Raw genomic sequence first — 22385 nt, 5'->3', positions numbered from 1 at the left:
GATTGACACATATACATTATTGATACTATGTATAAAATAGACAACTGATGGGAACATGCTGTATAGCACAGGGAACCCTACCTAATGCACTGTGGTAACCTAAATGGGAGGGAAGCCCAAAAGGGAGGGGATATCTGTATGTGTATGGCTGATTCATTTTATTGTGCAGTGGAGGCTAACACAACATTGTAAAGCGACCATACTCCAATAAAAATTAAAAAACAAAAACAAACAAAACAAATAGGAAAAAACCCCCATAGACTGAGAGGGAGACTTATGTTATTTGTGGGTAGAGTTCTAGAATGGATTATTGAAAGGATGGTTTGTGAATGCTTAGAATACTGTTGCTTAGTGGGAAAGTGGGGCACCCTTAGAGAAAAGAGACCTAGAAAAATAAATTGTTTTTTTTTTTTCAGGTCACCACTTAGTTTGGTGGCAGAATCAAAATGAGAATAAAGACCCCCTGATTCTGTTCCAAGGGTGTTTTCAAACTGGGATCTTAGAGCTCCTCAAATTCTATACGCCATAGAATCTTTTTTGTATGTTTTTATTTTGAGGATTAGCTGGAAAAAAAAAAACCAATTTTGAAGACAGTTTCTCAGTTGGGGAACATTGACCCCTGGAAGTTAAAGGACATAGTCTCAGAGGCTTCCCTGGTGGCGCAGTGGTTGAGAGTCCGCCTGCCGATGCAGGGGATAGGGTTCGTGCCCCGGTCCGGGAAGATCCCACATGCCGCGGAGCGGCTGGGCCCGTGAGCCATGGCCGCTGAGCCTGCGCGTCCGGAGCCTGTGCTCCGGAGGCCACAACAGTGAGAGGCCCGCCTACCGCAAAAAAAAAAAAAAAAAAAAAAAGGGACATAGTGTCAGAGGTCCATGAGATTTAATTCCCCTCCCCACTCCTTTAAAAGAGATCTGTGCAGTACTCTAGGTTAAGAAACTCGGCATTGTGATATTTTGCCAGTGTATCTGAGTAACCAAACAGTGCATGTTGTCCATGTACGGAAAACAGCACGTTCTTCCATTAGACCTGTGTTGTCCTGTACAGCAGCCTCCCATGTGTGGCTTTTGAACAGTGAAACTGTGACTGCTTCAAATGGATATGTCCTGCAGTGGAAAATGCATTCTGGATTTCAAAGACTTAGTACCAAAAAAAAGTGTAAAATAGTTCATAATTATTTACTTTATTTTGAGTATCTGTTGAAATGATAATATTTTGATAAATTGGGCTACCTAAAAAATATTATTGGGGCTTCCCTGGTGGCGCAGTGGTTGAGAGTCCGCCTGCCGATGCAGGGGACACGGGTTCGTGCCCCGGTCTGGGAAGATCCCACATGCCGCGGAGCGGCTGGGTCCGTGAGCCATGGCCACTAAGCCTGCGCACCCGGAGCCTGTGCTTTGCAATGGGAGATGCCACAACAGTGAGAGGCCTGCGTACCGCAACAAAACAACAACAACAACAACAACAAAAATTTATTAAGATTAATTGCACCTCATTTTTCTTTTTTAAAATGTGACTGCTTAGGTCACTAGAAAATTTAAAATTGTGTGTGTGGCTTGCATTGTTGGATGGTGCTGCATTAAACCTGTTGCCTCTCCCAGGAGGAAAGGTGAAGGAATTGGTGAACATCAAGTGTGCAGGTGAGGTGATATGACAGCTACCTTCCACCATTTGGATGGCTCTCATTCATAAAAGAGATTCTCTCTGTTGTGTATTTCTCAGAAGGTGGAAGGAAGACAAATGGTAGAAATGTCAGGGTAATATAAGAAACACCTTTCTAAAACAGTTGTCCAGATATGGTTATGGGCTCTTTCTAGAGGGAGTGAATCCCTCATCATTATGCATAATTCAAGCAGAGGCTAGATAGCTGCTTAATAGGTTATTTTGAGAGAGCTCAGGTAGTTAAAATGAATTCCCCTTCCAATCCTGAGATGCTGATTCTGAAATAAAATCAGGCAGAGGGCTGTTTTTTACAGAAATATAAAATAGATGGATTCTGTGGGCAAGAGAAGAAAACAAAATTTACTACACTCTTTGTTTCCTTTTCCTTTAAACTTTCATATGAATGTTTTTTAGGAGCTTTGAGGAGCTTTGCATTCTTGGTTACAGACAACCGTTTGGTTCTCTAAGCCTGGTGAATCTGGTGAGCAGTGCATTGGTTAGGAATGTGCTTGCCAAGAAGTCAAGCAAACAAACAAAATCCACCAAACTGACAATGGCAAAATAAGTAGAAACTTATTTTAATCATGTAACAGGAAGTCTGGAGGTCAGCTGCTTCTGGCATTGGTTCGTTGGCTCAAAGGCATCAGGACAAGTGTCTCTGTTCTTCTCTTGGCTTTTATTTTCCTCCTGGTAGCAAGATGGCTGCAACTACCAACAGTGCATCTCTAAGGCTGGAAGGTAGGGGAAGGAGTAGCTCCTGATGCATCTGTCAGTTTTATCTGGAAAAGCAATAGTCTTTTCAGAAATTGCCAGCACACTTCCCATTTTGTTTCAATGGCTAAAATAGTCATATGGCCACACCACTCCCAAATCTGATTCAGGTGCTTCGGAGTCAAGAAGGATGATCATCCAGTGGCCACTGATGATTTTTGCCTAGGTTGAGTTTTATTCAACAACTCCTTTTTAGAGATGAGAAACTGAGGACCAGAGAAGTTTATGCCTTTGAACTTGTAGGATAGGACTAAGACTTCTCACTTTGCCCCTTCTACCTCACTAACTTCATTAGCAAGGAGAGCATATTCCCCGCAAATGATAGGGCATGTTGGATATAATTGTCCCTATCTTGGATCTTTTTAATGTAGATGTAGACATTTTGTCTTTCTACGAAAGAATTTTGAGTAGGTGAATGTAACGTGTACAGTAAGGAACAGCCTTATAGTTATTTTTGTTTTGTTTTGTTTTGTTTTTTGCGGTACGCGGGCCTCTCACTGCCTTGGCCTCTCCCGTTGCGGAGCACAGGCTCCGGACACGCAGGCTCAGCGGCCATGGCTCACGGGCCCAGCCGCTCCGCGGCATGTGGGATCTTCCCGGACCGGGGCACGAATCTGTGTCCCCTGCATCGGCAGGCGGACTCTCAATCACTGCGCCACCAGGGAAGCCCCCAGCATTATAGTTTTTACGTTTGTCTCCCCATTAATTTGTTGAATTTCTCTATCAGTGTTCCCTGTGCTTCTCTTTTTAAATCAGTGGCCCATTATAAGTACGAGTGGGATAATATATGTGTAAGAATAAAACAGTTTTAAGCCACCATGATTACTGGCAGTGTTCAGCTGAGTAGCTGATTGTCACCAGCTGCTATACATACTCCTTGGATATGCAGTTGCATATTCTCAAACAGTTCTGCTTGGAAGGAAAAAAATATTATTGATTGATTAAAAAAATAATAATTGAACCAGATTCCACTACCTCCTTTAAAGACTCAAGTCCCCCCACTGCCTGCCTCCTTTCCTGCCCCATTGCTCCTAGCAAAATCCCTTGTGAACTACTTTGGGAAATGATGGTGGTGGCAGTGGTGCATTGGTATTTGTGCGAGCAAGAAAATGAAAGGTTGGAAATAGATAAGAAAATCAAGTTTTGCTGAAGAGGAGAATTGACCTCTGGAGTATTGTAAGGCAAAATGAGGTTGGTGTGTCATAATGGAAAGAATTTGATATATGAAATAGGGTCCATTGTGGGTTGAGAAGCTGGGGACATTTACTTTGACCATTTAGAGGGCAGAGAATTTGATAGGAAACTAGCTAGTTGTGGAATGGTTCCTCTGTCTATACATTATATATAACTCGCTCTTAATCCTCAAAAACCTCTCTCTGCGAGGAAGGTATTTCCCGCATTTTGCAGGGAAGGAGGCTCAGAGAGATGAACTTTTCCAGGGTTTGAAAGCTAATACATCATGGTGTTGTTATTTAAACCCAAGGCTGACTCCAAGACCTGTGACTCTCCTACTGAGTTAATCTGAATGTTTGCAAAATCTGCAGCTCCAATTGTTTTTGCGGTTAATGTTCTTGAACTGGCAACAAGTAAATAGTTTAGCTATTTGATGACTCTCTCAACTTTTTGGGCTTATTCATTTGAGACCATGTATTATTTATTTGGAACAATGTATTTTTACATTTAACTACATATTTGATTTTTCTCAGGTCTTACTTTTTGTATTAGTGAACTAAGCTTTACTATTACTCTTTTTTGGAGGGGTATGTCTCTTTTTTTTTTTTTTTTTTGCGGTATGCGGGCCTCTCACTGTTGTGGCCTCCCCCGTCGCGGAGCACAGGCTCCGGACGCGCAGGCTCCGGACGCGCAGGCTCAGCGGCCATGGCTCACGGGCCCAGCCGCTCCGCGGCATATGGGATCCTCCCAGACCGGGGCACGAACCCGTATCCCCTGCATCGGCAGGCGGACTCTCAACCACTTGCGCCACCAGGGAGGCCCTGGAGGGGTATGTCTCTTATCAGGCAAAAATCTTATTCAGATAAACAAATACATGCCATGACAATAAAGAACTACAAGTTATTATTTTTCCCCATTCTTTTCTGCTGTGCATCTTACCAGGTAGAAGTTTAGTTTTCATAGCAGGAAAGAACAAGTAGCAACTTTGTGAATTGTGGCATTTGAGATTAGACTGATAAGACAGTGAGTGGCCTACAGCAGAGTAGTTAACAGAAAGGAACAGAATTGTTGCGGAAGACAGAGGAAGGTCTATTGTAACTGAAAGAGTAATCTTTGGCATTTGGCCATCTCAGTTTCATGATAACACGAAGAAGCAGGAACCTTGGAATTGCTCTTCTTTATATTCCATTCCTGGATAATTACCAACCATACTCAGATTTTGCAAGGTCCTTTTATTTTGTGATTGCATCTTTCAGCAACAACTCTTATTATCCTATTATGCAATTTGTCTCATTTAAGATGCTCAGGTGGGACAACTTTCAGCCTCAGCAACCGTAAAGATCACTATGATTGAGCATTTCGTGGCACTTTCACTCACTTTGCTGTTGAGCAAGCAGGATTCAAGGCAGGTGAATTCTTTCCAGATGTGCTTTTGAATAACTGGACAGACCCCTGGGGTCTCTTCAGGAGAACCCAAGTGACTGTGTATTCTTGCCCCCTTTGTCCACACATAGCTTCCTGTGGTCACTCTGCAGAGGGCTCTGTAGTTGTGGGATGATTCCACAGCTCATTACTGAATCCAGGAGGACAGGTAGATAGTCCTCCAAGCAGCGGATCCCCGAGCTTTCCTAGGTCTGCTCGTTTGGGTACCAGAACCCATCCCTCTCCAGGAGACACGCAGCAGTTTTGCTTTCATTTGCTTTGGCACCATTTTAGGCATGAAATGGAACCGTTTTCTCCCAGAATATAATGTCCCTGTGTGGAAGTAAGTGATAGCAGTGAGGAGTCTAGAGCCAGGCCTGTTAGTAACTAATGCTGAGTGACTCAACCTGGCACTGATGGCCGTCTCCTGAGGTTTTACCAAGGAGGGGAGGCATGGGAAGTGTGGTTCCTGTACCCACTGTGCCCAGCCCCCAACTCAGCGATGGGCTGCCAGGAGGGCTGAGCCAGTGGGAGAAGCCAGCACGTGGACGGGGTTTGCTGACGTGTCCTGACGTGGAAGACAGGGCACACCCAGCTCTTTATTAATGGCAGGCATTAGGTCTGAAGGACTGAATGCAGCTTCTAGATGTGCCTCCTCCTTGCCAGGCATGTTCAGGGGAGAAACTGGGACCCACCTTAGGGGTTGGCATCAGCTCTTTATGAAGCTTTTCCTGACAATACTCTGTATTCCTGGAGGAGGACTTTGTGTTGTTCTCATGGGCTTGCCTCTAACACAGAACCTACGATGCTGTGTTAGGCTTGTCTGTTTCCTTTTTTATCTCCCTAGACTGTGTACCCTTGAAGATAGGGGTAGTATATCTTATCACTGTTTTAATTCTCAGTGCTTAGCTCATATTATGTGTTCACTAAATGTTTGTTAAATAAATGAAATAATAACGTTCAGCCCCTTTATTCCGCATGGTACTCCATCCTGTCCAAGGACAGAATTTTATCAGAAATTATATTGGTTATCCTCAGTTGGTACTCAGACTAATGAAACACAGTAGCATAGATATGAGTAGAGCTGAAAAATAAAGGTGATTATAAAATACATAGAAACAGGGCTTCCCTGGTGGCACAGTGGTTGAGAGTCCGCCTGCCGATGCAGGGGACACGGGTTTGTGCCCCGGTCCGGGAAGATCCCACATGCCGCGGAGCGGCTGGGCCGGTGAGCCATGGCCGCTGAGCCTGCGCATCCGGAGCCTGTGCTCTGCAATGGGAGAGGCCACAGCAGGGAGAGGCCCGCGTACCGCAAAAAAACCCCCAAAAAACCCCATAGAAATAAACTTAATAAGAATTGGGCAGAATTTATGAGAAAAAGACTTCCAAACTTAGCTGAGGCATATAAAAGAACACTTGAATAAATAAACATATCATGTATGTTGGTGAGAAGAGTTAGTATAGTAAATGTATCAATATCATTCTTGTCCACATTAGTCTAAAATTTAATGCTATTCCAATAGAACTTGCAATGGGATGATTATTCTGTGGAACTTGGTAAGTCCAGAATAATATTATTTGAGACTAATGAAGAATGAAAAGCAGGGGAGAGTTTATCTTATTACGTATTAAGACATTGTAAAATATAGTAAATAAAAACAAAATAGCATATAAGATAGAAGCCAGTATAACCTGGATTCCAAAACTTGATGAAGACATTATAAGGAAAAAATATGGACTTCATTAACATAGATGTAAAAATCCTTAACAAAATATTAACAAGTTGAATCTAGCAAAATAGAAAAAAGATAATACATCATTACCAAATGAAGTTTATCTCAGAAACTCAAGGTCAGTTTAGCATTTGAAAGCCATGTAATTTATCATGTTAACAGAATAAAAGAGAATTTAGAATCAGTCTAAAAACAGACTTGAGTATACATATGGAAACCTGGTACAAATCTACAATCCCTTATTTGAAACATTTGGGGCCAAACATGTTTCGGAACTTAGGGTTTTTAACAACATCTCATAGTCAAATTTGTGTTTGTTTCCACAGCAAAACTGATTAATAGTGACACTAAATGGAATAAATAAAGGCCAGAAATAGCATCAACATTACCTCAGGTAAGGCTTTGCTACCACATAATTTTGACACCAAACTTTAGAAAACACAAACAGAAAGTTCTTTGTTTTCAAGACCTTTATGATTTCAGAATCTCAGGGAAGGAATTACCAACTTTTTAACATAAAGTTGGCACATTTCAAATCAGAGATGAAAGGACTTCTGAAGGGTGTTGGGATTACATACTAGTCATTTAAGAGAAAAAGAAATAAAGTTAAATCCCTACTTTATAGCGAAATTAATGGTTTTTTTTTTGGCTGCGCCACACATCTTGTGGGATCTTAGTTCCCCAACCAGGGATTGAACCCAGGTCCTCAGCAGTGAAAGTGCAGAGTCCTAACGCTGGACTGCCAGGGAATTCCCAATGATTTATAGAGATTTCACTGTTAAAAAATTAAAGAATCTATAAAAGTAATAGAATAAACTATATACCCAGTCTTTATTTATAATCTTGTGATAGTGGAGATCTTCGTAGGCATTACACCAATGGTAGAAACTAAAGAATTAAAAAATAAAGAAGAAAAAGAAAAGAGAGATTAAACTATGTAAAAACTTCTGTACAACAAAGAACACCATAATAAAGTTAAAAATGAATGCCAACACGGGAAAAATGTTGGCATCATATATAATAGCAGCCAAAGAGTTATACCCATACTTTATAACAAGCTCTTACAGATTAATAAACAAAAGATGAATTCTCCAGCACAAAAAAGGACCAATTATATGAAAAGTCAGTTTGCAAGAGAAGAAATACAAATGGCTGCCAATATTCTACCAGTACTCAGACAATAATTAGGACTACTACAGCTTCTATAGCTACTGCAGCAGCTACAACCAGCCACTACCATTTACTGAGTGTTTATTGTGCACCAGGGACTGGGCTAAGGGCTTTACACATAATGCTTAAGAAAATACTGAGACAGGTGTAATTATTTACACTTTGCAATGAGGAGTACACGATTTAGTGAGTCGAGGCAGCTTGTCCTAGGTCACACATTTAGCAGGGCTTTTGTAACTCAGAACTGTTTGCCTCCAAAGTGCTTGCTTTTTAGTAGACACTGACTTACTCCCTCTATATATCAATGTACTTATGAAAAGAAAATCAAATGAAAGCAGCCTGAAGTTACCATTTGTTTTGTCTATCAGATTGGCAATGATTTGAAAAGAATACTCATTGCCAGGGAAGGTCAGGATGTGGAGAGCCTGGTGGGAGTATCAATTAGCATGATCCTTCTGGAAGGCAGTTAGGCAATATGTATCAAAAGCCACATCCTTTGACATAGTGTTTCTACTTCTAGGAATTTATCTGAAAGGACTAATTTGACAAATACTCGTATGTACAAGGATATTCAATTCAATATTGTTTATAAAACCACAAGGTTGAAGGAAACTTACTTATCCTTCAGTGAAAGATTGGTTAAATCAGTTAGGGGAGAATTGATGATATAAAGTTATATTTATTAATTTTTGAACATTGTCCTATTCAAATTTATTATTGGATGGAAAAATAAAACAAAACAAAGCAGGTTGCAAAACAATCCATGTGGTGCAACCCTATATTTGAGAAACTCAAATTGTTTATATATGCATGCATGTATGCCAAGAAAAAAGTCTGAGAGGTGGTGTTGACAGTGGTGTAATTATAAGTGATTTATTTTCTTTATATGTTTCTGCAATGTTTATTGATTTATTTTTTGCTGTTACACATAAACTCTGGTTTTTAAAAAGTACTTAAAAATACATATAATTTCCCCGTACTGATGGAACATCCCAACTTGAAGATTAAGCACAAAATTCTGGGGATCTAATCTAGGTCTGTAAATTTACTTTGCTTTTGTTAGGGGGTATTTAGGTGCTTTCCATACTTACATTTTACTCTTTGAAAGTTGACATGGGCATGAGTTTACACATACACATGATTTCCCACATGTTTTTCCAAGAATTGCCAGATTTCTTTTCTACTGATTGTGTTTAAAGTCATAGTTTGCCAGCTCTTTGGTTTACAAAATCCAGTCGGTGTGAAATTGACAAGAATAAACTTTTTAATAGATACAAGGAAGTCCTTTTCATGTTTGCCCAATCAGTAGATCAAGGTCAGATTTCCTTATTGGGCTGACACCTTCTTAATAACAAGTGGAGTTTTTAAAAGTAAGCTTAACAAATGTAGCTGAGGAGTCCTGCCCAAGGGAAAGGTTTAGAAAAGTGTTATTTCTGATAGGGAGGTGGCCATGTTGGGAATATCTTAAAAGGCTTGATATAACCTAGAATTTACTATGAAACTGTGAAAACTAATAGATGGCACGTGAGCAATTTGCACAGTGCTTTTCAACATCTTTCTAACCACTCAACATTGTTTAGTGATGAGAATGGTGGACTAAGGAGTGTACATTTTGGTGGTTTTTGAAGATTTGGATATAGGGATTTGAGTTCCATTTGATTGAACTGGCAGTTTAAGAAATAGATTTTTAAATTGCTTACCAAATGAAAAAGGAAAACACTTGCAGTGAAAATGCTGGTTGTAGATAGTTCTAAAGGCCATTTGGGGCAACAGAACAGGGTAACAATTAACGAGAAAATGGTTAGTAATGGGCTCTTAGAGACAGTGTCTTAATGCAGTTGTTATTTTAAATTATCTTTAAAGTGGTTTATTGACCCTGTTTTTCTCTTTTGACATTCTCTTTCATATAAGTTACACTGATACTATTTGAATAGTACAACTCTTATGTAGCAGTTAAGAGGGTGCATTTTGGAGTCAGGCGGACCTGTGTTAAAATCCAAACTCTACTACATAGTAGTTTTTTGACCTTTGGCAAGTTACCCAGTCTCTCTAGGTCTCTCTCAGTTTCTGCATCTCAAAAATACCAGCCTTACAGGGCTGTTGAGAAGATTAAGTGAGATAATTTTTATAAAGAGCTTAATAGCATCTGACACAGGTAAATGCTTAGGTTGCTTTAATGATTATGTATAGTTCAATCTTATTTAGAATATTTTATAATAATATGTAGTATAATGGAAAGAAGGTATGTTGTACTGTCTAATGAACCCACATTTGAACCCTGGCTGTGCCCCTTAATAACCCCATAATCTTGGGCAAGTCACTTATGTGCTGAGCCCGAATTTTCTCCTCCGTGAAACGGGGTCCTCCATAATGCTTACTTTGTCAGATGTTGTGAGGATTAGAGATGATAGGCCAAGTGTCAAACTCTGTGTTTGGAGCAAAGTAGGTATTCAGTGAATGGTAACTATTGTCATTGCTAGGAAAGCTAATAAATATCAAAGAACCTCTTAAGGGCTTTTTATATTTTCCCTCTTTGTTTTTTACCTTTAGTTTCAATTCTTTTTTTTTTTGCGGTATGTGGGCCTCTCACTGTTGTGGCCTCTCCCATTGCGGAGCACAGGCTCCGGACGCGCAGGCTCAGCGGCCATGGCTCACGGGCCCAGCCTCTCCGCGGCATGTGGGATCTTCCTGGACCGGGGCACGAACCCGTGTCCCCTGCATCGGCAGGTGGACTCTCAACCACTGCGCCACCAGGGAAGCCCTAGTTTCAGTTCTTTAAGAACCTGGGTACACATAGCCAAGACTATGCAATATAAGAAAAGCGAAAGAAGTTATATAAAATTGATCATAGTACTACATTCGGTAAACCAAAAGAATAAGAGTCTGAAGTGATGGACTGTATTGATAGAGAATGATGTGTACATAGGGCCTGGCCTTGGGGCCCCTGTCAGGGTCTGGTCTCTCAGGAAGAAGCAGCATGAAGGGCTGTGGTTTCATTTCTCATAGTCGCCCCCTGTCACTCACTACACTGAGGAAGTGTATGTCATGGGCTTCCGATCCTGTGCTGGCTGACCAACTGGCCAGTCCTGGAGGTGCCTGGTGCACTGGCACTGAGGGCAGGCCCGGCTGGCTGGCAAGCACTTGTGATGTTATGCTAATGAGTCCTTCTGTGGAGGCTGCCCTCCCAGGTGGGCTCTGTCCACACATGGTCCATCTTGCGTCATATTTGCATGGTATGGTGCTTGATGTATCCATTTGTCTGCCTGTCCTCCTGCGCTCCCTCCCTTCCATCCATCCATCCATCCATCCATCCATCCATCCATCCATCCATCCTCTAAGTGCTAGCTATAGCAGTGAAAAACAGATAAAATCCTTGCCTCAAAGATCTTCCATTTTAGAGGTTCAGAGCATATTTATTTATTTATTTACTTGTTTATTTATTTTAGGCTGCGTTGGGTCTTCGTTGCTGTGCGCGGGCTTTCTCTAGTTGCAGCGAGCAGGAACAGGGGCTACTCTTTGTTGCGGTGTGTGGGCTTCTCATTGCAGGGGCTTCTCATTACAGAGCCTTCTCGTTGCAGAGCATGGGCTCTAGGAGTGCAGGCTTCAGTAATTGTGGCTCACGGGCTCTAGAGCGCAGGCTCAGTAGTTGTGGTGCACGGGCTTAGTTGCTCTGCGGCATGTAGGATCTTCCCGGACCAGGGCTCGAACCCGTGTCCCCTGCATTGGCAGGTAGACTCTTAACCACTGCGCCACCAGGGAAGCCCCTCAAAGCATTTTGAAATGTCAAATGTAGTATCTCATTTGCTTTTTACAATGAATATGTGAGTTTTGAATTTTTGAGTACTTTTATTTGATAGATGAGGAAGTGGAGATATTTTGAGATTAAATGGCCTACCCAGGATAATAGGACTATGAGTAGAACCCCTTAGTTTTCATTCATGGTTTAGTACCCTTTCTCCTATGACACTATGCTTTCTATTCTAAATATGTTTTCCTTTATCAGATCACTTTTTCATATGTTTTCTTCTTGATATATCAATCACAGGTAGCCAAGGGAATTTGAGTTCAGTGGACAAGCTTTAACCTTTCAGCGTGTTCCTATTGCTCTTAGGGTGAGATTTGAATCCAAAGTGTCGTCTACAATGTCCTGAAGCAGCTGGCTATGCCACCTTCCCAGCTTGTCTTGGGACACTTTCCCTCTTATAACCTGCCTTCTTTCCTCACCTCAGAAGCATTGTGTTCTTTCCAGCTTCAGGCCTTTGCATATTTTGTTCCCTCTGCTTGGAATGCTTCTCTCTGTTCCCCCTCCTGTCCCTCCATGCCCACCTTCATCGAGTTTCACTCAACTCATAGATCTCAGCTTTAACGCCACTTCTGTGGGGAGGCCTTCCTCATCCCCCAGCCAAAGGTCAGGTCCCTGTGCCATACATACTTTCTCACAGCATCCTGTGGTTTTTCTTCGTAACAAGCCTGTCACAATCCATGGATTTGTTTGCTGCCTTCCTCCCGTCTTGGAATGGTTAGAAGATAAGCTCTATGAGGGCAGGAACTCTGGTTATCTTGTTTCTACTACTGTTTCCCCAGCTAGCATTGGGCCTTATATTAGATGCTCCAAAAATATGGAACGGAGAGTGCCTGGAGCAAATTTATGGTTTGTTCAATTTCACTTCCCTCTGGAATCTGATTCTAACAATGAAGGCGGTTTATGAAATGGTGTAGGTTACTCATGTTTCATTAATGTTTAAATAAGGAATGGGAAAGCAACTACTAAGATTTGGAAAGTTAGTAAAGTGGCAGCAAAAAGTGACAAAGGGGAGAAACAAAACTCCATACAGAGCCTGGGGGGAAAGAGAATAAGACAAGTTATTTGTTTTTGTGTCCCTTTCCCACTAAACTCTGAGCAATTTGAAGTCAAGCACCAGAACTTGTTTATGTTTTATATTCTGAAAGAAAGTACAGTGCCTGGCTCATAGTAGCTCTTGAATAAATGTTGAATGAATGAATGAATGAATGAATGATATACCTCTTACCTTTGAAGCTGCCTTCTTGTGTTCTTAATGCTGAAATTAGAAATAGGAATAGTATGATTTATAGAAAGAATACTGGATTTAGAACCAGATAGATATAGGTTTAAAACTGCATTGAGAATGGGAATAAGTATGCCTACCAAGTGGGCTTATTGGGAGGGTGGTGTATAAAGTGACTGGTACATGTAAGAGGTCCTCGAGAGATCTTAGCTCCCCTTTTCTGCCTCTCTCCCTTTGATCTAGTCCCAGCAAAACTTTTGAGGATTATGGTACCTAAATTGTTAAAATAAATAAAGAGAACTTCAAAGAAAATCATGCCACTGGAGCTATGACATGAATCAGTACGTGGCACTCACATTTATCAGAGCAAGCATGACACTAGATGCTTAAACAGCAATGCAGGACGTTGTGTAGGAATTGGAGAATAATGTTCTTGTTGTTCTTGTCTGTGGTCAGCCTGTTACTAGAAAAAGAAACCAAAATGATTTCTAAGGTCCTTAGGTTCAAACCTTTCTGTTTTGACCTCCGTCATTTATGTTTCTCCCATCTTTACTTAGAAACATCACCTAACCCCAGCTCTTCCTCAGATTCTTTCTTCTAATAGTTTTATTTTGTTCTCCACAGTAAATTATCTCTTTTATTTCCATCAATGGCATCTCAGATACTTTTGATGGGTGGATGGAAGGTGTGTTAAATTTTGATAGATCCACCAATTTCCTTGAGTTCCACACTGATTTCTTTTAGGATGTGACTAGGTAGCCCGATTATTCTCCCGTACCCCAGCTCCCATCCCCATCTAATTATGATACAGAGGACAGAGAAGTGTGACCAGTTTTTCTTTTTCCTCTGAGGATAGAGCAAGAACAAATGGTTTCAGACTACAGCAGGACAGACTTTGGATCAACCAGCAGGATCTATATGAGCCTTGCACTAGGCTCATTTTGTTTAAAAGCTAGAAGTCATTTTACGGCCACATCAGGTTAGTTCTCATTTATAGCACCTGGTTTTTTTTCGTGCAAAATATGCAAGGCTCTGGAGATACAAAAACAATTAGTTCCTCGAGGAGTTTGAGTCCAGTAGGGGAGACAGACGCGTGAACAGACATGGTACTATCTGATAGAGGCAGTGCAGGTACGTGTACAAGTGACACAGGAGGCAGAGATGGACTCAGATGTGGGACAGGTGAGGGGTGGTGGCTGAAGAGTAGAGTTCACTGTGTGGACAGGGTTGGAGAGGCTGTTCTAACTAGAGGAAAAAGTGCATGGAGAGACACAGAGACATGCACTAGCGTGGCGGGTGCAGGGAACTCCAAGTAATTAGATATTGTTTGATTGTCAAGTACGAAGGCTGTTGTGAAGTCTGGCAGTGCCAAGGTAGGTTATAGAATTTCTTTCTTTGAAGTCTTAAAAATCAAAATGAAGCATTTATGTCTGCTTAGGATGGTTTGGGTAGTATTTTTGCCAGAGGTAGAGGCATATACTGTATGTGTCAGAGAAAGGTCAATGACTATTTCTGTAAACGTTGAAGTTGTATTAAATAATGTAAGAGAAAGGACTCAAACTTGGCACTTTCTGGGATGTACAGTTTTCAAGTCACTTAACTAAGGCACTCTGTTTTGTGGAACTCCTCTCCCTCTTCATGAAACAAATGCATTCATAAAAAGCGGTAGAAATTCAGTGTCCCCCTTTCTCCATTGGAGGGGTGTTTTCTTTTGGAGCAGAGGTAGTTCCCAGGGAATCAGTGTAAGAGTCAGAAGAAAAATGGAGGGTGGCCTCTCCTGGGCCACTCTTGGCTGCCTGGGAGTGAAATGGAACCTCGGATATTGTGTACCTTTAAATCGTCCATGTTGCCTGTTTCACGGCCTCCCCAGGCCAAGGAACTGGCTAGTCAGTTTCTAGTTCTCAGAACTGGAGCAGGACTGCTGTGCTTGCAGTTGCATGCTTTTTATGGAACAGGGAATGTTGTTTAGGGAATTTAGGCAGCTGGAACCTGCCACATTAGCAATTTGGACTAAGGAAAAATTTCAGAGTGAGAAAATAAAGCTTATTATATAATTTCACTTGGGTATTTAGGAGGCTGAGAGGGGAGGTGAGAGTATTATGAAGGCAAGTAGGAGAGTTTCATAAACAGCTCCCTCCCTCTCTATTCCTTTTTACTGTAAGAGCTGGATTTAAATAGGGTGATCACGTGGCCCATTTTGAAAAGGGCAGTCATGTTCTTCTGCTGTTTCTTAGCTGTTTTGTCAGTTGGAGCAAAACAACAGCGCTGCTCACTTTTTGCAGGGTTAGAGGAAAAAGGAAGGGCTGGCAGAAGAATGGGGTGGGAAGCTAGAGGAGAGAGGAGAGGCCAAGAGTGTCAGACTGTGGGGACGAGGACCTGAAGGAGGCCCCTTTGGCCTCAGGGATGGGGCCTGGAACTCTGCCTTTTTGAAGCCTGTTGACGATCTCATCCTAATTTAGCCTTTTGTGGAATCTTCCATGAGATGTGGTTGCCAACTTCAGCCTTCCTAGAGAATAGAGCCTGCTGAATCTGTTATGAAGTCTACCCAGAAGAGTTGGCAAAGCAGGCCCCCTCCTTAGAACCAGGATAACACTGACAGGAGGTGAAAGACCGCTCCTCCTTTAAGAAAACACAGTCAATGCCTCACACCTGTTTCACCCCCACTGCACAAAAGGAAAAAAAAAAAAACCACCGGCCCTCAGCATAAACTAAAACTGACGTCACTGTAACCTTTGGTTATTCTTTTTTTGTGCGTAAAGTGTCAACCTCTTGTTTTATCTTGTAAACAATGGAAATCTTATTTCTTTCCAGAAAATTACAAAAGGTAACAGGGACCAGATTCAAACAGAATAAAAATCATAAGTAACCCAGAGAGTCTGGCTGAAAAAAAGAAAAAAGAAACGTGTCCTCTCGGCCTTAAAACTTGTCTTAAAGGGAAATCATTTAGGTTCCTGGTGGCTTCTTTCTTCATCATACTAACTTCTGTTAGCAAAGTGTGATTTTGAAAGGATGCAGGGAGTTTGGGAAAAGAGAGCTTTATATATTTTTTGTTTTTCCCTTTCTTCTCCCAGCAAAATACAAAGGTATCTGGCCGTAGAGATGCTTAAACTGAGCTATTCTGATTGACAATGGTCAGGACATGGAAGTGTGGTGCCCCGGGATGGGCAGCTGCCCGGATAAAGGACCTGGCTGGCTGTACTTTCCACCTCTCCCTCCTACACCCAAACGGGGAGATTTGAGCAGTGCTTAATGTAGCCTCTTCTCCTTTTAAAAAAATGTGTCCCCTGCTCACTTCCAACACAGATTTGAGGTTGTTACTCGCTTATCTTAACAGAACATGTGTCTTGAAAGTATTATTTAATATAGAATATAATGTTATTTAGATCTTATTAAATTATCCTGTTTTTAGGGTATGCCAATGGACTAAATTTGTCTGAACTACTGAGATTTAGATTATCTAACTTCTATTGGCATTGGAGGACTTCTGTAAAAAAACTATTGAGATTAAATATCAATATCATATAAATCTTTCTAGGAAAATATAATTGAAAGCATCAAGGCTCCTACAGTTGGTGGTTTCTGTTATCTTGGTTCACAGAGCTATGACAATGTCATTGAATTTCAAGAATTCAAAAAGATAAAAATAAAACTCATAGTTTTGAAATGGAGAAAGAGAAAGATCCTGGAAGTTGTCTTCTGTTTTTAAAATAGTCATTCTCACCTTAAAAGTACAGAAACTATTTTTCATTTATTAAGAAAAAACCCTGCCAGCTTATACTCCTGAATTAATGCAAAGACCAGTATTTTATAAATAAACACTACTAATAATTGAGGAGGCTACTGTTTACAACTCTGCTTTTGATTTATTGCAAATATGCCTTCAATTTTCTTCCTCATTACCAACCACCTTCTTTAATTATAATAGGACTTTCATACAATATTTGTATTGTTTATTTTGAAGCATCTAACTTTAAAAGAAGTTTACTGATTTTTATAGCAAAAAATACAAATGTTTTTATTTTAGGATACAGACCATAAACTAAAACGTTACTGGGGGAGTTTGGCCAAAGATACAAAAATATATGGGAGGAAAAGTATACTTGCCTAATACTGTGCACATTTTTACAACAGAGCAAATGACATCTGGATTTAGAGTTTTAATTAGTAATAACCTCATTTGTTTAGTAATGACTTTTAAAATAGAAAAAGAAAAATCTGCCGAAGCAGACCAAGCACTTACTAGATATTGAACTTGGATGAGCTGAAGTTAGTGAAGCAGGGTAATTAGACTAACTTTATCAACATCTAAATATTTCTCCTTTTCTTTAACATTTCAATTAAGTGTGAAGAAGTCCCAGAAATGAGATACCCATTAGCCAAATGAAAGGAATTCTGAGGATTATAAGCTAGCCACACTTTTCTATGGCATGAATACTGCTTTTTTCTTTCTTTTTTTTTTTTTTTTTAGTAATTTGGAGGGGATTTTAAAATTTGTTAAGCTTCCCTAATGCTGTGGTTTACCACAGGTTTTGCTTTTAATAAAAAAGAAAAACTTTTAAAAGAAGCTATCTGAATCAATTCATTTTTGTTTGTAGTCAGTCATTTTTGTTTGTTATTGTGATTAAAAATAAGTGGGCTATATTTCTGTGAAAACCACATTCTTAATGTCATTACCTACCTAGAAAATATAGGAGTCATACTTGATCATTCCTAATCATTTTGAAATTCTCTGGTCATTTTTTTTAGGGCCAGCATTGACTAATAATAATTGTGTGGCTCGTTAATATTCTTGTCATAGTAGTTTAGTTATTTTTGTATAACTATAGTTTTTTCAAACTAGTTGGAAATGATTCTACTTGTGATTATCAAAGTATGTACATTTGATAATTTTGTTGTATAAAATACTTAATACCTGTTCAAAGCTGTTTGAGTTTCGGTTTTAAAACAGCTCTGTAGTTTGGTGAGTCCTGCAAAGATTCCGGCTTTCTCCGTGGCCTGCCAGCCAAATAATTTTTGCAGCATTTTCCTTTTCTTTCTTATAAACATTTAAAAAATTTCCTTGCTTTTTCATAATTTCAATGATTACGTTAGAAAGCACCGAAGTTGCTATGAAATTGCCCTTTAGTTTTCATATATTAGGGAGGAATGATAGATTTTTGCATATCCCCTGTAAGTTGTTAAAACAAATACTGAGGGCTGCTGTTCTCATGGAGCTGTATACTTGCCCTATTACAGATGAAATGATTATGTCTGACTGTATTGCTTTAAAATGAGTTTTGTTGCTTTCATGCGTAGGCAAAGATATTTAAATTTATTTTTGTTCAGTGTATCATGTAATATACCTCTCCCCCATCTTGTGCTCCCAAATTTGGGATAAGCATTGAATCCTTTTTGGACTGCAGGTTGCTGTCTGATTTAGTAGAAAGCATGATGCATGTAAAACAGTGGCTAATGATTATGGAGTCCCACCTTAAAGGTTATCAAGAGAAAACGTTAAGTAAAAACCTATTTCCTCTGTAAAACCGTGGTATCTCATAGGAAGCCTTGGATCTTATTCTCAGCTACCAAAAATGTTTAAATATGAAAGTAAAGATGACATGAGAGGGTAGTACATTGTTCTTAAGGCCCACTGTTCTCAAGGTGCATGGTTATTAATCTTGGTTTGAATGTATAAATTATATAAGATTCATTTGCAGATAGGGTCGATGGAGGTTAGTGCATGGGGTTTTAGAATGAGGAAGCTGATAAAGTATTACTCATCAGCCTTTCTGCTTCCGTTTTTGACGCTTTGGAAATGCTGTTTTACTTTTCTGTGTTCTTAAAGCTGTGGTCAAAGTACGTAGGCTTAGAGATAAAACTTACATTATTTTCTCCTTTGTAAAATAAGGGGGCTGGACCGTGCTCGTTCTAGACAGTTTCCAGAGATGGGAATCTCAGATTCTGAATTCTCACTACTCTTTCGGAGCCCTACCTTTCTACTCTGCACGCCCTGCTTTTTGTTATCTGATTTGCAAGTCAATGTTATGGAAAGTCTCTATTGTAATGCAGACAGCCTCAGCTTCAGGTCCCAGCTGATTTCAACAACCCAAACACGCTATTCAAACCACCTCGGAAAGAAAAATCGTTTTAAAAGATGGCAAACTTTGCTTTCATGTTCACCCAAAACGAAGTTCTCGAGCAGCATCTGGCTGTGCAGAGTAATCCAATCTATTTTAACGCAAAGATTTTCCAAGAAGGCAGGAAACAGTCAAGGGGAAGGCTTTCAGGCATCCGCTGTTTCGTTTCCAGATCCCTTGTGTTAATTTAATGCTTCTAGGGAACCAGGCTCTTTCTTTTTTCTCAGAATCCCTTCTCTAGGAACTGGTGAGTGCGGTGGCGCTGTGCGAATAGCAGATAAAGCAGAGAGCTTGGCTGGGGCGCTCCGCGGTCCTTTGCAGCCTGGTCATCCCGCCACCCCGGGGGCGCCCTGGGTGTGATCTGCGGGTGACTCGGCAGTTTCCCTTCGTTCCTTGCATCTTACGCAAAGGCGGCGCCCGGAGTGACAGAGGTATACTTGAAAGACGTGTTTACTTGCATTTGTCCAATTTGGCCTTAGTGAAAGGTAGCTAGGAAGCGATTGGCTCTTCCTCGCTCTACCAAAACCAGGGAAACTCAGCCAATCTCCAGGAAACAAACCAAACCAAACACAAACCTGAGTGAAGTGTGAATCTTGCATTTAAACGCTTGGATTTGTGTTCGGGAAGAGAATCCCGGGAAAACTGGCGTTCCTTTCAACAGCCTGCTGCCCGTCCTCGGTAAATTAGCAATCACAGGTTGCCGGGAAATTTCTTGTCCTTGTGTGATGAGCAGGTCCGGCAGATTTTGTTTTGAAGGGTCAGACTGTGCTAGTGGAGTCAGGTGTTTGTGCGGCGCCAGAATATTAACGCCTTGTGTTCCGGGGCCCTTATCTTCCGGGCAGGGACTCTTTCCCATTCTCGTCTCCCACTTCAGAACCAGAAGGGTGCATCCAAACTTCGCCTTTGAAAAGGAATTCTGCAGAATCAAAAACAAAAAAAGCCTGCCCTTTAAAATAGTTTCGTTTTTGGATATTCGTATCTGTCTAGAAACGTAGAATGCTAGTAATTCATGTTGCTGTGAGAATTGCCCTGGTACCTAATGTTAAAGTTTAATGAGTTCACATGTAACTTACCTAGTACTCTGATAATGCCAGTATTCTTACAGCAGCCAATCTGTGTTACTAAGTTGTTGGAATCACAGAATTTGAGTTGGAGTAGAGTGTAGAGGTCATTTAGGCCAATTTTAAAATGGAATTGTAAGAATCTCTTTTATAACATTTCTGACCGCTTTTTGAGGCGGTCCATTCTGTTGCTGGAGAGCTGTAATTATTAAAATGTTATTCCTTTTATTAAATTGAATTCTCTCCTTGGTTCTTGTTCTCCTTTAAATAATAAAAGCCTAAAACACCTTTTCTTCATATATTTTAGTGAGTGTGGTATATACTTGAAGATCATGATAAGATGAGAGATTAGCTTCATAGTCATGATAACCACATTTTGGGCTCCAAATTCTTGCTTTGTGCCTTATGAATCTTCTTTTGAACTGCTTAGAAACAATGGCAGAACTTCCCATTTCAAGGTAGTACTTGAGATTAAGCAATAAAATGATATATTGGCAACATAGTTTTCATTTTAAAAATCCCTTTGATTTCATACTTATATCCTAATTTTCTGTTATGGTCGTTTTGGGTTTACTTTTAGTTTTCTATGGAATGTTCTGTGCTATAGCCGAAATCATTCAATAAAGATAAATAAGTTTACTAGGCTCAGAAATGTGCATCTTTTGGCTCTTTTTTGCTTTACCTCTGTATTAGTTTTCTATTGCTGCTATAACAAATCACCACAAAGTTAGTAGCTTACAACAAAACCCATTTGTTATCTCACCTTCCTATGGGTCTGAACTTTGGGCACAGTATGGCTCTTCTGGGTTCTCTGTTCATGTCCTCACGAGGCCCCATGTCAAGATATCAGCAGGCCTGGACTCTTACCTGTAGGTCCTGGGGGAGAATTCAGTTCCACGTGGTTGTAGGACTGATGTCCCGTTTCCTTGCTAGCTCTTAGCCAGTGGTCTTCCTCAGCTCCACATTCCTTAACTCATGCTCCCCCACCCTCCATCTTCAGTGTCAGTAATAGTGTGTGGAATCCTTTTGCTTTGAATATCTCTGCCTTCCCTTTCTGTTTCCTTCTTATGCTTTTAAAGGACTCATGCAATTCCATTGGGCCCACCTGGATAAAGTCAAATGATTAGTAACCTTAATTACCCAACAAATTCTCTTCACAGCAGTACCTAACTTAGTGCTTGATTTATGACTAGGGGGATGGGAATCTTGGGGGCACATCTTTAGAATTCTGCTTACCATATCCTTCTAGGTACAGATTTCCTGGGATGGTTATAGTCATAATCCAACATTTTAAAGAGATTTTAAGCATCTTAATTCTCAAAATTTTGCAAAGTGAAATTAGAACTGAAAAAGTCAGGTAGCATTAAATATTACTTACAAAGAATTTTTAGAGGTTTAATAAAACAATAAACCCTTTTTTAAAAAAACTCAAACTTCTATGTTGCAAAACCTTTCCCAATCTTCTTGTTTTGTTTTGTTTTGGGCATTGTAATAAGATAACATCAGATAGAAGTCAGTTTGTAGTACCAATACTATATATACTACTAATAACTGCATTTAAGAAAGATTGGTTTTCCTCTGCAGTCTCATTTCAGCCTTGGAGAGTTTTTGATATATTCAAATAGAATTCTACTAGAATCCAATTTTGGATAAGAAACCAGGTCCCCTGACCTAGCTGCCACTTACTCATACCTAAAATGTGCTTGAATATGCAACTTCCTAATTGTAGGGCACATGTAAACCCCCTCCTCACTTTTTGTAGAGCTGCATAGTTCTTACAGCTTGGGGTCAGGGGAGTGCAGGTTTACATTATGCATCCTAATTTACTATTTATGAATACTGATTACCATTCGTTATTTAAATTCTAATTTTTCCCTTCAGAGGTTTTAACTAGACAACTGTTCAGAAGTACGGATTATACATGGGGAAATTCTAGTGCTTTGGAGCTACTGAAAAGAAAATAAAAGGATGATCATCAGTTGCAGCAGTAAAACAGAAAATGTTTGGCTCTTGGGGAGTTTTGTGAATACTCTTTAGGACTTTGTCACCTTCTTCCAGCAACTTCAGCAAGTAGGGGGCCTGGTGCAAGAAGTGGCGATCTGCCAGTTTCAGGCTCAGACGTGGTGCTGTGAGACATAACTGATGGTCTGGAGATACAGGGCAGAGAGATAGGCAGCATGTATGCTGAGGACTTGAAACTTGTGCCTCCTTAGCCCTCGGGGTGAGGTGATGATCAAATCACAACCACACATC

General features: G+C 40.4%; 1 protein-coding gene across 5 annotated transcripts in view; it reads left to right on the top strand.

Annotated features, from left to right (window-relative positions):
* The window catches only part of CRADD (CASP2 and RIPK1 domain containing adaptor with death domain), a 221787-nt gene that overhangs the window by 31545 nt on the left and 167857 nt on the right, over nucleotides 1–22385 (top strand). For 2 of the 5 annotated variants that reach the window (XM_060113035.1, XM_060113036.1), the window contains exon 3: nucleotides 7085–7152. The exons of the other annotated variants lie outside the window; for them this stretch is intronic. In XM_060113035.1, coding sequence (XP_059969018.1) covers nucleotides 7085–7122 — 38 coding nt within the window. In that variant the 3' untranslated portion in view covers nucleotides 7123–7152. The remainder of the gene's footprint in view (nucleotides 1–7084; nucleotides 7153–22385) is intronic. 5 annotated transcript variants of the gene reach the window in all.

Source organism: Mesoplodon densirostris, chromosome 11, assembly GCF_025265405.1.
Source record: "Mesoplodon densirostris isolate mMesDen1 chromosome 11, mMesDen1 primary haplotype, whole genome shotgun sequence".
Taxonomy (NCBI): domain Eukaryota; kingdom Metazoa; phylum Chordata; class Mammalia; order Artiodactyla; family Ziphiidae; genus Mesoplodon; species Mesoplodon densirostris.
This window is presented reverse-complemented; position numbering and strand designations above follow the sequence as displayed.